We start from the raw sequence: 14,230 nt of genomic DNA, 5'->3' as shown, positions 1-14,230 counted from the left end.
TTGGAAGCCCCAGTCCTGGGCCTGTGCTATTCAAAAAGAGAACATAAAGGGAATCCCTGCTAGTCACAGAGTTTACAATGCCATTCCAGTCAAAACATGAACTTTCAGCGTCTTCCCAATTACTGCAACAGCTAAAACCAAGCTTTTCTTCAAAAGGGAGCTTTCAGTAAATTTTCCAAAATGGAATTATAGTGAGAGAGACTTGATTTTCTCAGCTCCTGAGAAAATGTTACCACAGTTCTACACCTCACCCTTTTCACTCCAGACTTTTCTATTCCACAGTTTTCTCATGGCACTTTTTACCTCCTCATTTCTCAGTGTGTAGATGAGTGGGTTCAGCATGGGCGTGATGACAGTGTAAAAGACAGCTACGCTCTTGTCCTCCGAGAGATTGCTGGATGGGCGTATGTAGGTGAATGTGCATGGCCCAAAGAAGAGAATCACCACAGTAATGTGGGACCCACAGGTGGAGAGGGCTTTCTTCCGCCCTTCGGACATTCGCCTTTTCAAGGATAACAAAATGACAATGTAGGACGTGAGCAGGATGAAGAAAGAGACCAAAGAAATCATTCCACCATTGGCAACGACAATGATGCCCACAACATAGGTGTCGGTACAGGCCAGTTGTAGCAGGGGTTGGACATCACAGAGGTAGTGGTCAATTTCGTTGGGGCCGCAAAAAGGGAGGCTAACGGTTATGAGGGTCTGCACCAGGGAGTGCACAAAGCCCCCCACCCATGAACCCATCACCATCCAGCCACACACACGCCTGGTCATGAGGGTGGTGTAGTGCAGGGGTCTGCATATGGCAAAGTAGCGATCATAGGCCATCACTGTGAGGATGAAGACCTCAGCGCCACCGAAGAAATGTAGCCCGAATAGCTGCACCATGCAACCCCCAAAGGAAATGGTTTTCTTTTCAACAAGGAAGTCAGCAATCATTTTGGGAGCTGTGACAGAAGAGAAGCAAATATCTGCAATGGACAGGTGGCAGAGAAAGAAATACATGGGGGAGTTCAGACGCTGACTGCTAACTACAGTGACAACGATGAGCAGATTTCCTGCCACAGTAACAATATAGAAGAACAAAAACACCACAAAATGTATTTTCTGCACCCCTTGGTTCTTTGAAAGGCCCAGAAGAATGAATTCCTTCACACTGCTTACATTCTCCATGTTGATCAGTCGGGTGGCAATATGCAATATACAGCTTACACACCTGGGAAAACAAAGACAGACACATGATTCATCAGCATTTTTTCATTATTAATGATGAGTTCTATATCAGAAGTGGATACAAACCAAGAAAGATATAGCATTAGTATTAAGCTTATGAAGTGTTTAGTTTCTGTCATGTTTTTTTTTTTTAACGGCTATTTAATTCTCCACAGTACAAAGCTTCTGCCATGGTTTTGGTGGCACAGAGATAGGTGCACTCTGTGATATGTTCCTTAATCCTGGTCCTCCAGGATTTGGAAGGACTGGCTCCATGGCTGGTAGCCTTCCATGCACTAAGGACAAGGCCAGTGTGTTCATCTTGGGCACTACGAGGCAGATAATGCAGTATGTTTGCCCTCAGGGTAGACAAAGTCCCTGACAGCAATCTTTGTAAAATGGGTGTCTTTAAGAATACCTGGAAATATTGCTCAGAATGATGATTTGCTTTATAAGTACACATGATCTTTGAATTCTTGTTTAGAAGGGAAATGTACCCACATGCAGAGAAAAGAACTCTCTTGTGTATATACATTTTGAAACGTAAATATGAAATGTCACAATCTGAAAAATGAGTTCTGGAAAGGTTATCTATCATGGAGGGAAAACAAATTGCACATATGACTTAATGGAGTATTTGACATTGTTCTAAATCTCAGCATTGTTTCTATCAGAGGAAGGAAGAATGAAAGACTCTTGTGAGATCTTCTGTCCCAGCATTGTACTGATTTTACCTAGTATGATTTTTGATACACTCTGCGTGATCCTTTCAAGGGTTAACTTAGCTTAATGAAGCTAATCTAACTAAACTCCTTCAACAGCCAGTATAAGTCTCTCTATAGGCTGATTCAGAATGACTAAGTTAGGGTCCTTTGCAGAACCCCTTTTTCCTCCATTCACTATGAGGAGCTTAAGCAAATTAGCACCACCAGGTTAGAATGACCTTTAGAGAATAATCCCTTTTGGTGCCTGAAAGTAGCTCAGAGCTTTTTGTAATGCCATCCACCTGTTTTAGGTTATGGCTGAGCTCCTTGTCCCTAGGCATTTCTACATCCATACAGTTTCTCATTCGAGACAAGGTCACATTCCAGCATAAACATGGGACTTCTTTGGTTCACCCTGTATTCCAGCTACAACCCATTGAGCATTACGTGTCACTAATAAATGAGAAGCCCACATCTTTAGAAAGAGTGTAACGTCTCTAGCTTCCCTTTATGCACCCAGACCACCAGAATTCCCTTGGTCAAAGAAGTCTGGGAACCACCGGATTAAACTCTTCACAGAGAGTTTAAGGTCAGCCAAAAGCAGGCACTCTTTTAATAAAAATATCCCCTGTATGAGCTTCCTTCTAGGATCAAAACATTCCCAGTCAACTGGTGTTAAAATGCACCATTTTAAGTCCTGCAGAATTACATCACAACCAGGTCTTCTCATTTGTATTCGTGATCTGTGAGCAAATCGGCGGAATGATTCAGTTAAGCCAAGTTATCTACCAACTACTTCAATCTGCAGCATAATCAGAAATTCTCGTGCAGGCACAAAGGGATCAAGCATCCACAGGAAACACTGAAACTGAGAAAAGCCAAGATTACTTTCAAACCCACAAAGTGAAGCCGAGAGAGGAAGTGGGCAAAGTTAGGGACTTTTCCTATGCTTACAGTTGTACTTACACTAGATGAAAGTTTTTCAAGCAGAAGGGTAAACTTTACATGGATGGTTCCCTTTCAGATATTTCTACAAGGAAAAGGATCAGTAAGAACAACGTGAGGTCACTTTCTCCCTCGTCTTACCAGGTCGTGATCCTTTCTACCCCTCTTCCTTCTACTGAGCAACGACGTAGACTTCTCAACAAAATAAATGACAGGGATGAAATGAGCACACCTTTATGGCTGTGCAGTACCCAGTCGAAAAGAAATAGCTGGGCTCCATCCAAGCCAGAGCATGACTGGAAGCATACCACAGCAATCGCAGGGCCACATTTAGGCAATCAGAAAAGAGTGACCAAGAGAGAAATGGTCAGGGGAAACTGCATGCCTGAATGCCAGCAGATGGCAAATTCCTGAGCTAAAAACACGGTGTGCATCTACAAAAGGACCGATTCACAATTCAGACAGCTCGACCATGTATCTTGCTTTCCATCACCACCAAACTGCATTTAACAAACTACCCATCTGTCTGATCTCATCTCATCGCCTTAAGTCATGTAGGCACCTGTACCTAAGCTAGGCATATTACACCTGACCAGTCTACTTATAAATGTGATGAATCATGTGCTGCAGGTACCCGTTTCTTACTGTTGACTCCAAGAGGATTACTAGAATGACTAATTCAGTAGAGGATTGCCACCAGTTATGGCTTATCTCTTCAAGTGCCTTTGCAGGGGTAGACCTGAGCTATATGACATAATGCAATCAGCTGCAAAATAAAATGAATCTCATGTGTACTCTTAACATCTCAGAAAGGGTGAGAAATTGCACCATCTCCTTACTGCATGCATTCTTCCCTGAAATCTCAGGTGGTTATGGGAAACAAAAGAATAATATCAAAGCAATCTAATCTGCAGCTGTAGAACTAGCTCTGCATATGATTCTAGCCAAAGACAACTAGAGACAGTTGATAACTTCAGTGGAAGTTCCTTTCTGTATTTTCACATTTGTGCAAGAAGAAAGGAAAAGAAAGAGGAAAGCAAAGCAAAGCAAAGCAAAGCGAGAAGGCAGAGAAGCTGCAAAACTTACCTCACCTGTGTTTAGAGATCTAATATTTTGTGTAAGGGCTGTACAACTTTATCTCCTCAACTTCTGTCTCCCCTGGTATGAATGTGTTAGAGCACAGCGCCTTTAAAGAACATAGAATGGCTTCTGGAAAGCTTCCAAAACTTGCTTAGGAGGTGGCTGTTAGTATATAATCCAATCCCATCTAATTTATTACTTGCTTTCATGTGTCACAAGTGTATCTTGATGTTTCCTGCCTATGTGAGAAGTGGTTTAATAGGCTGTGTGGATGATGTGACCTGGGTGTGTTGAATGATGCTTTCATACCCCAGCAGCTGCAAAAAGGGCTGAGAAGAAAACTGTTTAAGTACCAACCTTTAACCCTCTCCCAGGAAATCTTCCACCTGAAGGGCTCTTGGGGCTGGAGGAGGGAGGGGTGGAGGCTTGGTGAAGGGAAGGCGTGAAAGAAAGGGGCAAAGGAGGAGAATGAGTTCTGTCTCGACTGAAAAGTTTAAGTAAATATATTTTAAAGAAACAGTTGTCAGTCAATGCTTTTCTAATGATATCACAAAGGCATTTCAGGGTTTCTCCATAAGAAATAACAGTCAAAGGAGTAGCTGAGTATTCAGCTGGACAAGCATACGCATGGAACTATCCAGTTAATGCTTCTGGAGTTCTTCCTTACTCCAAGCTGATAGTTGTATAGATTTCCCATGTGTAAAGGGCCATTAGGTCCACTGCTCTGGCTTCCTAGCATTGTGAATGCTAAAACAGTCCATTTGTAATCCAGATATTTTCTCTCCTTTTTTCACTTTTGTGTATTCCAAAAAACATGTAAAAGAGAAATCCTCATTAAAGGAAACAAAGAAAGAAACCTCAAGCTGTAGGAAGAGTCACCATCCTCCAGGGATGGTAAAGAATTCCTATCACAGGAGTCTTTTAAGGACAGGTTGGGCTCATTTCTCTCACGAGTGGTTACGATGAAGTTTTTATAGGGACAGAAGATGTCCTGGGTGACCTCTTGATGACCCTCCAAGTCCTATCTCACCAGAAATTTCATCACTGGAAATCCAGTGAATAAAGCCTCTTTGCAAGAATTTGCATGTTTTAACAGAGGTCAGTGAATTACCAAGTCAACCAAAAAAATCCTTCATTTACGAATTGGGAAACTGAGGGAGGAAGTCACCTATTTAATGCCGATGGAAGTCAGCGAGTTTAACCCTGACTTAGTCACTCTAGGCTCTTCTGCGGAAAAAAATGAATGTCTCTGGAGGCAGATGCATCTGATCTTCCTCAGAACTGATTTTAGGATGCGATTAGGTGTGAAATAGACGTCTAGCTTTTAAACAAAACAACCTAGGGTGGACAACTCTCAACTGTCATGATGGGCCCCATCTTTCTTAACCTGAGCAGCTGCAGTCAAAGGTGAACCTATGAAATGAAACAAACGAAGGAGGACAGCAGAGAGGTCTCATGGTTTCTAGTGAAATCTCTGCTAAAGCAATATTGTAATCAACCATTAAAGGGCTTCTCCAAACCTTGTTTACTGGAATGAAATGGCTTCAGGAATACTGCTACTCCGTAGAATTAAAACAAAAAAAAAAGAAAAGTTTTGACCCCTGTTAGTTCTTTGAATGTTCTGGTGCAGACACTTTCCCTTCTTCCTCTGCCTTCAACTTAATTTCAAAAAATCAGATTTAGATCCATTCCTTTTAAATCCAGCCCTTCACTTGCTCACAAACTGTTTTGGTGTTAATTAGATCCACGCACCAGCCAACCCAGAAAGAGAGTAATGGAGAAACAAAGGAGGGAAGGATTGAGGGCAGGAGCCAAAAAAAACAAAAAACAAATAGAAGTCTGGAGAGCTGGCTGGAGAGGCAGAGAAATGCCCTTTCAGCCCTGCAGCAACAGGCAAGTGCCAGTGCCAGGAAGAGAGGTGACCCTCACAGCAGCTACTGGGAAGACAGTGAGATAAGGTGCTGTGGCTGGGAGCTGAAAGCTTTCTCAGAAGCACTAGGGTGAGAGGCCTTGCATGGCACTGCGTAAGGGGAGCGAGGCATCCCCAGTGTGGGGCGAGACGGTGGTGGGGAAGAGATTTGGCACAGGGACAGGAGGGTGGCTGATGGCTCAGCAGGAGCTGTGTGCTGCAGCCACATAGGGAAGGGAAAAGCTCCTTACAAGCACCTTTCTCTCCACTGCCTGTACAGGCAGCCTAGGGCAACTAACTCATCTGGAGATGGCCATCTTGGGCGAAAGCTGGGAGAGATGAGTTCCCCCTCCAGCCCTCTGGGGACAGCGATGGAGAGGCTCAGGGTGTAGGTGAGGAATTGGTGCTCTTCTCTACACACACAGAAGCACCACGCATCACTCCTGGACCCCTGTGTGTTGACCAGAGCAGCCATGGCACCAGCTGAACGGTCCCCTAGGTGTTCAGACCTGAAGGATGTTTCTATACAAGCCCAAAATAGCCAGGATGAAACTCATGCCTGCTGAGAATGGCCTCCCAGGAGCTGCCAGAATGCACTGGAGTCCTGCAGGCTTGGCCTCAAGTCAAAGTGAGGGAAAAGACTCCCTGTAAGGTTCAGGGTCCCAAAGACATGCCCAACATCCTGGGTCACTCTTCCTCCCCGCACTCTGCATGCTCTGCTTAGCCATGCTCTGCGCACCATGTCCCCTTCCACAAGGGGGACCACGTAATGAGAAGAGGCCCTGGCATGGTGTGCAGACAAGGATCGCTCTCACCCAGCTCCCTGGTCCCCAGCACAGCCCTGCTCGCAAGGGGCACGTCACCAGCTGAGCTGCTCCCACCGCAGTGGAGATGCCCTGGCTCTGCTGGGGGCTGAGCACTGCTGCCCACCTCCCCTCAGTCCCCTCTGCAGGCTGCCCCACCCTCCCACACCTCCTCGCCAGCAGGGATTTATACAGCAGTCTCTGCAGCAGTGTCTCTGGGCACTTGGCTTCCTTCTCCGCACGTTGCTTTCTCTGCAAACGCATGTTGGAAGGTGACTTTCCCAGAGCCATGCAGCCGGTGGTGACAGTTCCTCCTGCCCAGGAAGTAAATGACTGGGTTGGTGCTGCTGTCCCAGAGAGATGAGCCAGGGACCATCAAAAATGGGAATTTACCAATGTTTGGCATGCAATAGTAATGCTTTTTCACTACTTCTCCCTTCTTCAGACAGTCTCACGATATAAAGAACACAAGAACTGTCTGTCCAGAGTTATAGCTTGACTCTTGCACCGATGCTTTGCTTCCCAGATGCATCCATGAGCAGCTCTAGTTTCATAGACCTTGCAGAAGATGCTCTACTGCTGTTCAGGGTCACACAGATTGAGAAATTGTCAGTCCTCTTCCATAATGCCTGCTGCTGATTTCACAACCTCCCTCAACACAGCTTCTCATTCCCCAAGGGTCCACTGTCACTGCAGAACCTCCCTTAGCACACTCATCACTACCGAGTGTCCTCTTCTGACCTCAAAACCTCTCCCAACACAAGTTGTCACCATACATTGCCCCTCCTACTTCACATTACCTGTTCTGCTGTAGGGTCTCCTTGAACTCTCTAGCCAGCCTTATGACACCTCAGCAGCCACAATTTTGCAACATCTCCTAGTGTCAACCTTCAAAACACGATGCCCGCTTCTGATGTCACAAGGTCTTTCAACACAGCTTAGCACCCACAGTATTACCTGCCACTTCATACTATCTTTCAGCACAGTCCCTCACCACACCTCAGGCACTTCTGATTTCACAAACTCCACAAAGACAGTCCCTGGCCATGTAGCATCCATTTCAAGTTTCACAACTTCCCTCCACACCGTGCCTTGTCCCCATCGTGCCCATCATCAAATTCACAACACACATTCACCATGGCTCTATCAACAAAACCCCTTGCCAGTATTCACTATCCAGCTGCAAAACCTCGTTCATCTCACCATGCACAGTCCCTCCTTGTCCAAATCACAGCTCCCCTGAGCATGACCTGCTGCCATAGTGGTGTCCAGAGCCAGGTGCCAAGGTAAGTGGAAAGAAAATGGAGAAAAGACCTTTCTCCTTTGCTGGCACTAAGCACAGCCCTACGGGGAATTATTTTGCAGCAGGAGGTAGCAGCAATTCTTCATTTGGACTTGTGCATTAAGTCACCTCTGGTAGTCCATTTGGCTAGGGAAACAAAAGGACATGAATGTGATGCTAGCCAAGTTGCTGCCATGTGTGCCACTGGGTACAGAAAGTGGCAGGCTGACTCATACTAGGTTAGCAGGCCAGATGCTATTGGCCTGATCTCTGGCTTCTGTCATCTGTTGCTCCTCTTCCTTTCCCAAAGACTGTAAGACTTTGTTTACCTTCCTACCCAATACTCATGTTTCCTGCAGTGACTACTGTTAACCCTCATTAAGCTGCCCAAGACTCCAGGCGACAGTAAAAGGACATTTAAGTTAGGGGACTATTTTCACCAAGGCATTTCTTTACCAGTATTTATTCTCATTAATTGTAGGATTTCTGTTTTCACTGTGGAGATCGCTGGCATTCTGTGCAGAGGAGATGGAGACATTAACTATGTTGCTATCAGGCCATTCCACATTTCCAGAAATATCAGCAAAACAAAGCAAAGGACAGTAGCTGAGACAATGTCTTTCCTGACATCCATGAGGCATAAGCTACAAATACACAGTAGAGTTGAGAGAAACGATGAATTTGACTTGGGCCTTGGTTGAGATGATATGCTGATATAAATCAGCATGTCTATTTGCTTCGTTTGTTTCATTTCATAGGTTCACCTTTGACTGCAGCTGCTCAGGTTAAGAAAGATGGGGCCCATCATGACAGTTGAGAGTTGTCCACCCTAGGTTGTTTTGTTTAAAAGCTAGACGTCTATTTCACACCTAATCGCATCCTAAAATCAGTTCTGAGGAAGATCAGATGCATCTGCCTCCAGAGACATTCATTTTTTTCCGCAGAAGAGCCTAGAGTGACTAAGTCAGGGTTAAACTCGCTGACTTCCATCGGCATTAAATAGGTGACTTCCTCCCTCAGTTTCCCAATTCGTAAATGAAGGATTTTTTTGGTTGACTTGGTAATTCACTGACCTCTGTTAAAACATGCAAATTCTTGCAAAGAGGCTTTATTCACTGGATTTCCAGTGATGAAATTTCTGGTGAGATAGGACTTGGAGGGTCATCAAGAGGTCACCCAGGACATCTTCTGTCCCTATAAAAACTTCATCGTAACCACTCGTGAGAGAAATGAGCCCAACCTGTCCTTAAAAGACTCCTGTGATAGGAATTCTTTACCATCCCTGGAGGATGGTGACTCTTCCTACAGCTTGAGGTTTCTTTCTTTGTTTCCTTTAATGAGGATTTCTCTTTTACATGTTTTTTGGAATACACAAAAGTGAAAAAAGGAGAGAAAATATCTGGATTACAAATGGACTGTTTTAGCATTCACAATGCTAGGAAGCCAGAGCAGTGGACCTAATGGCCCTTTACACATGGGAAATCTATACAACTATCAGCTTGGAGTAAGGAAGAACTCCAGAAGCATTAACTGGATAGTTCCATGCGTATGCTTGTCCAGCTGAATACTCAGCTACTCCTTTGACTGTTATTTCTTATGGAGAAACCCTGAAATGCCTTTGTGATATCATTAGAAAAGCATTGACTGACAACTGTTTCTTTAAAATATATTTACTTAAACTTTTCAGTCGAGACAGAACTCATTCTCCTCCTTTGCCCCTTTCTTTCACGCCTTCCCTTCACTAAGCCTCCACCCCTCCCTCCTCCAGCCCCAAGAGCCCTTCAGGAAGAAGATTTCCTGGGAGAGGGTTAAAGATTGGTACTTAAACGGTTTTCTTCTCAGCCCTTTTTGCAGCTGCTGGGATATGAAAGCATCATTCAGCACACCCAGGTCACATCATCCACACAGCCTATTAAACCACTTCTCACATAGGCAGGAAACATGAAGATGCACTTGTGACACATGAAAGCAAGTAATAAATTAGATGGGATTGGATTATACACTAACAGCCACCTCCTAAGCAAGTTTTGGAAGATTTCCAGAAGCCATTCTATGTTCTTTAAAGGCGCTGTGCTCTAACACATTCATACCAGGGAAGACAGAAGTTGAGGAGATAAAGTTGTACAGCCCTTACACAAAAAATTAGATCTCTAAACACAGGCGAGGTAAGTTTTGCAGCTTCTCTGCCTTCTCGTCTCGCTTTGCTTTGCTTTGCTCGCTTTTCTTTCCTCTTCCTTTTCCTTTTCATTTCATCTTGAACAAATGTGAAAATATGGAAAGGAACTTCCACTGAAGTTACTGACTGTCTCTAGTTATCTTTGGCTAGAATCATATACAGAACTAGTTCTACAGCTGCAGATTCGATTGCTTCGATATTATTCTTTTGTTTCCCATAACCACCTGAGATTTCAGGGAAGAATGCATGCAGTAAGGAGATGGTGCAATTTCTCACCCTTTTTGAGATGTTAAGAGTACACATGAGATTCATTTTATTTTGCAGCTGATTGCATTATGTCATATAGCTCAGGTCTACCCCTGCAAAGGCACTTGAAGAGGTAAGCCATAACTGGTGGCAATCCTCTACTGAATTAGTCATTCTAGTAATCCTCTTGGAGTCAACAGTAAGAAACGGGTACCTGCAGCACATGATTCATCACATCTACAAGTAGACTGGTCAGGTGTAATATGCCTAGCTTAGGTACAGGTGCCTACATGACTTAAGGCGATGAGATGAGATCAGACAGATGGGTAGTTTGTTAAATGCAGTTTGGTGGTGATGGAAAGCAAGATATATGGTCGAGCTGTCTGAATTGTGAATCGGTCCTTTTGTAGATGCACACCGTGTTTCTAGCTCAGGAATTTGCCATCTGCTGGCATTCAGGCATGCAGTTTCCCCTGACCATTTCTCTCTTGGTCACTCTTTTCTGATTGCCTAAATGTGGCCCTGCGATTGCTGTGGTATGCTTCCAGTCATGCTCTGGCTTGGATGGAGCCCAGCTATTTCTTTTCGACTGGGTACTGCACAGCCATAAAGGTGTGCTCATTTCATCCCTGTCACTTATTTTGTTGAGAAGTCTACATCGTTGCTCAGTAGAAGGAAGAGGGGTAGAAAGGATCACGACTTGGTAAGACGAGGGAGAAACTGACCTCCCGTCGTTCTTACTGATCCTTTTCCTTGTAGAAATATCTGAAAGGGAACCATCCATGTAAATTTTACCCTTCTGCTTGAAAAACTTTCATCTAGTGTAAGTACAACTGTAAGCATAGGAAAAGTCCCTAACTTTGCCCACTTCCTCTCTCGGCTTCACTTTGTGGGTTTGAAAGTAATCTCGGGTTTTCTCAGTTTCAGTGTTTCCTGTGGATGCTTCATCACTTTGTGCCTGCACGAGAATTTCTGATTATGCTGCAGATTGAAGTAGTTGGTAGATAACTTGGCTTAACTGAATCATTCCACAGATTTGCTCACAGATCACCAACACAAATGAGAAGAACTGGTTGTGATGTAATTCTGCAGGACTTAAAATGGTGCATTTTAACACCAGTTGACTGGGAATGTTTTGATGCTAGAAGGAAGCCCATACAGTGGATATTTTTATTAAAAGAGTGCCTGCTTTTGGCTGACCTTAAACTCTCTGTGAAGAGTTTAATCTGGTGGTTCCCAGACTTCTTTGACCAAAGGAACTCTGGTGGTCTGGGTGCATAAAGGCAAGCTAGAAACATTACATTCTTTTAAAACATGTGGGCTACTCATTTATTAGTGACATGTAATGCTCGATGGGTTGTAGGTGGAATACAGGGTGAACCAAAGAAGTCCCATGTTTATGCTGGAATGTGACCTTGTCTCGAATGAGAAACTGTATGGATGTAGAAATGCCTAGGGACAAGGAGCTCAGCCATAACCTAAAACAGGTGGATGGCATTACAAAAAGCTCTGAGCTACTTTCAGGCACCAAAAGGGATTATTCTCTAAAGGTCATTCTAACCTGGTGGTGCTAATTTGCTTAAGCTCCTCATAGTGAATGGAGGAAAAAGGGGTTCTGCAAAGGACCCTAACTTAGTCATTCTGAATCAGCCTATAGAGAGACTTATACTGGCTGTTGAAGGAGTTTAGTTAGATTAGCTTCATTAAGCTAAGTTAACCCTTGAAAGGATCACGCAGAGTGTATCAAAAATCATACTAGGTAAAATCAGTACAATGCTGGGACAGAAGATCTCACAAGAGTCTTTCATTCTTCCTTCCTCTGATAGAAACAATGCTGAGATTTAGAACAATGTCAAATACTACATTAAGTCATATGCGCAATTTTTTCCCTTCTAAACAAGAATTCAAAGATCATGTGTACTTATAAAGCAAATCATCATTCTGAGCAATATTTCCAGGTATTCTTAAAGACACCCATTTTACAAAGATTGCTGTCAGGGACTTTGTCTCCCCTGAGGGCAAACATGCTGCATTATCTGCCTTGTAGTGCCCAAGGTGAACACTCTGGCTGTGTCCTTAGTGCATGGAAGGCTACCAGCCATGGAGCCAGTCCTTCCAAATCCTGGAGGACCAGGATTAAGGAACATATCACAGAGTGCACCTATCTCTGTGCCACCAAAACCATGGCAGAAGCTTTGTACTGTGGAGAACTAAACAGCTGTGAAAAAAATACATGACAGAAACTAAACACTTCATAAGCTTAATACTAATGCTATATCTTTCTTGGTTTGTATCCACTTCTGATATAGAACTCATCATTAATAATGATAAAATGCTGATGAATCATGTGTCTGTCTTTGTTTTCCCAGGTGTGTAAGCTGTATATTGCATATTGCCACCCAACTGATCAACATGGAGAATGTAAGCAGTGTGAAGGAATTCATTCTTCTGGGCCTTTCAAAGAACCAAGGGGTGCAGAAAATACATTTTGTGGTGTTTTTGTTCTTCTATATTGTTACTGTGGCAGGAAATCTGCTCATCGTTGTCACTGTAGTTAGCAGTCAGCGTCTGAACTCCCCCATGTATTTCTTTCTCTGCCACCTGTCCATTGCAGATATTTGCTTCTCTTCTGTCACAGCTCCCAAAATGATTGCTGACTTCCTTGTTGAAAAGAAAACCATTTCCTTTGGGGGTTGCATGGCACAGCTATTTGGGTTACATATCTCCGGTGGCGCTGAGATCTTCATCCTCACAGTGATGGCCTATGATCGCTACTTTGCCATATGCAGACCCCTGCACTACACCACCCTCATGACCAGGCGTGTGTGTGGCTGGATGGTGATGGGTTCATGGATGGGGGGCTTTGTGCACTCCCTGGTGCAGACCCTCATAACCGTTAGCCTCCCTTTTTGCGGCCCCAACAAAATTGACCACTACTTCTGTGATGTCAATCCCCTACTACAACTGGCCTGTACCGACACCTATGTTGCGGGCATCATTGTCGTTGCCAATGGTGGAATGATTTCTTTGGTCTCTTTCTTCATCCTGGTCACGTCCTACATTGTCATTTTGTTATCCTTGAAAAGGCGAACGTCCGAAGGGCGGTACAAAGCCCTCTCCACCTGTGGGTCCCACATTACTGTGGTGATTCTCTTCTTTGGGCCATGCACATTCATCTACATACGCCCATCCAGCAGTCTCTCAGAGGACAAGAGGATAGCTTTGTTTTACATTGTCATCACGCCCATGCTGAACCCACTCATCTACACGCTGAGAAATGAGGAGATGAAAAGTGCCATGAGAAAACTGTGGAATAGAAAAGTTTGGCGTGAAAAGGGTGAGGTGTAGAACTGCGGTAACATTTTCTCAGGAGCTGAGAAAATCAAGTCTCTCTCACTGTAATTCCATTTTGGAAAATTTACTGAAAGCTCCCTTTTGAAGAAAAGCTTGGTTTTAGCTGTTGCAGTAATTAGGAAGACACTGAAAGTTCATGTTTTGATTGGAATGGCATTGTAAACTCTGTGACTAGCAGGGATTCCCTTTATGTTCTCTTTCTGAATAGCACAGGCCCAGGACTGGGGCTTCCAAGCACTGCTGAGACACCAGCAAATAAATAAATGAATGCTATCAAAAATATTAAAACGTGTTCCATGCAGAGAATCCCATTAGTCCGAGCTCTCCCAGGTGTAAACTTTCCGTCAGACAAACTCCATCTACTCTGCAGTCTACTCAGCTAGGAAACGATGGCCCAAGGTGTCTGCAAGGCTGTTGGTCCCCTGCTGCTGGAAGCAATTGTACCAAAGGCTTCCTTCCCCTTTACTTTGGAGTAAATGCCTTCTTATGAGCACTGCATTGTCATATGCTGAATCC

At 44.1% G+C, this 14,230-nt stretch overlaps 2 protein-coding genes across 2 annotated transcripts; one reads left to right on the top strand and one right to left on the bottom strand.

The window, feature by feature from the left end:
* Nucleotides 1–252: 252 nt before the first annotated feature.
* Nucleotides 253–1,191, bottom strand: LOC136991931 (olfactory receptor 4S2-like; the record flags this gene model as incomplete). Its single annotated transcript, XM_067295428.1, has 1 exon — nt 253–1,191. A coding segment is annotated over exon 1 (924 nt), but the record flags the coding sequence as incomplete, so codon positions are not given.
* Nucleotides 1,192–12,772: 11,581 nt separating this feature from the next.
* LOC136991930 (olfactory receptor 4S2-like) lies at nt 12,773–13,678 on the top strand (the record flags this gene model as incomplete). Its single annotated transcript, XM_067295427.1, has 1 exon — nt 12,773–13,678. A coding segment is annotated over exon 1 (906 nt), but the record flags the coding sequence as incomplete, so codon positions are not given.
* Between the last annotated feature and the right edge of the window lie 552 nt (nt 13,679–14,230).

Source organism: Apteryx mantelli, chromosome 4 (assembly GCF_036417845.1).
Source record: "Apteryx mantelli isolate bAptMan1 chromosome 4, bAptMan1.hap1, whole genome shotgun sequence".
Taxonomy (NCBI): domain Eukaryota; kingdom Metazoa; phylum Chordata; class Aves; order Apterygiformes; family Apterygidae; genus Apteryx; species Apteryx mantelli.
This window is presented reverse-complemented; position numbering and strand designations above follow the sequence as displayed.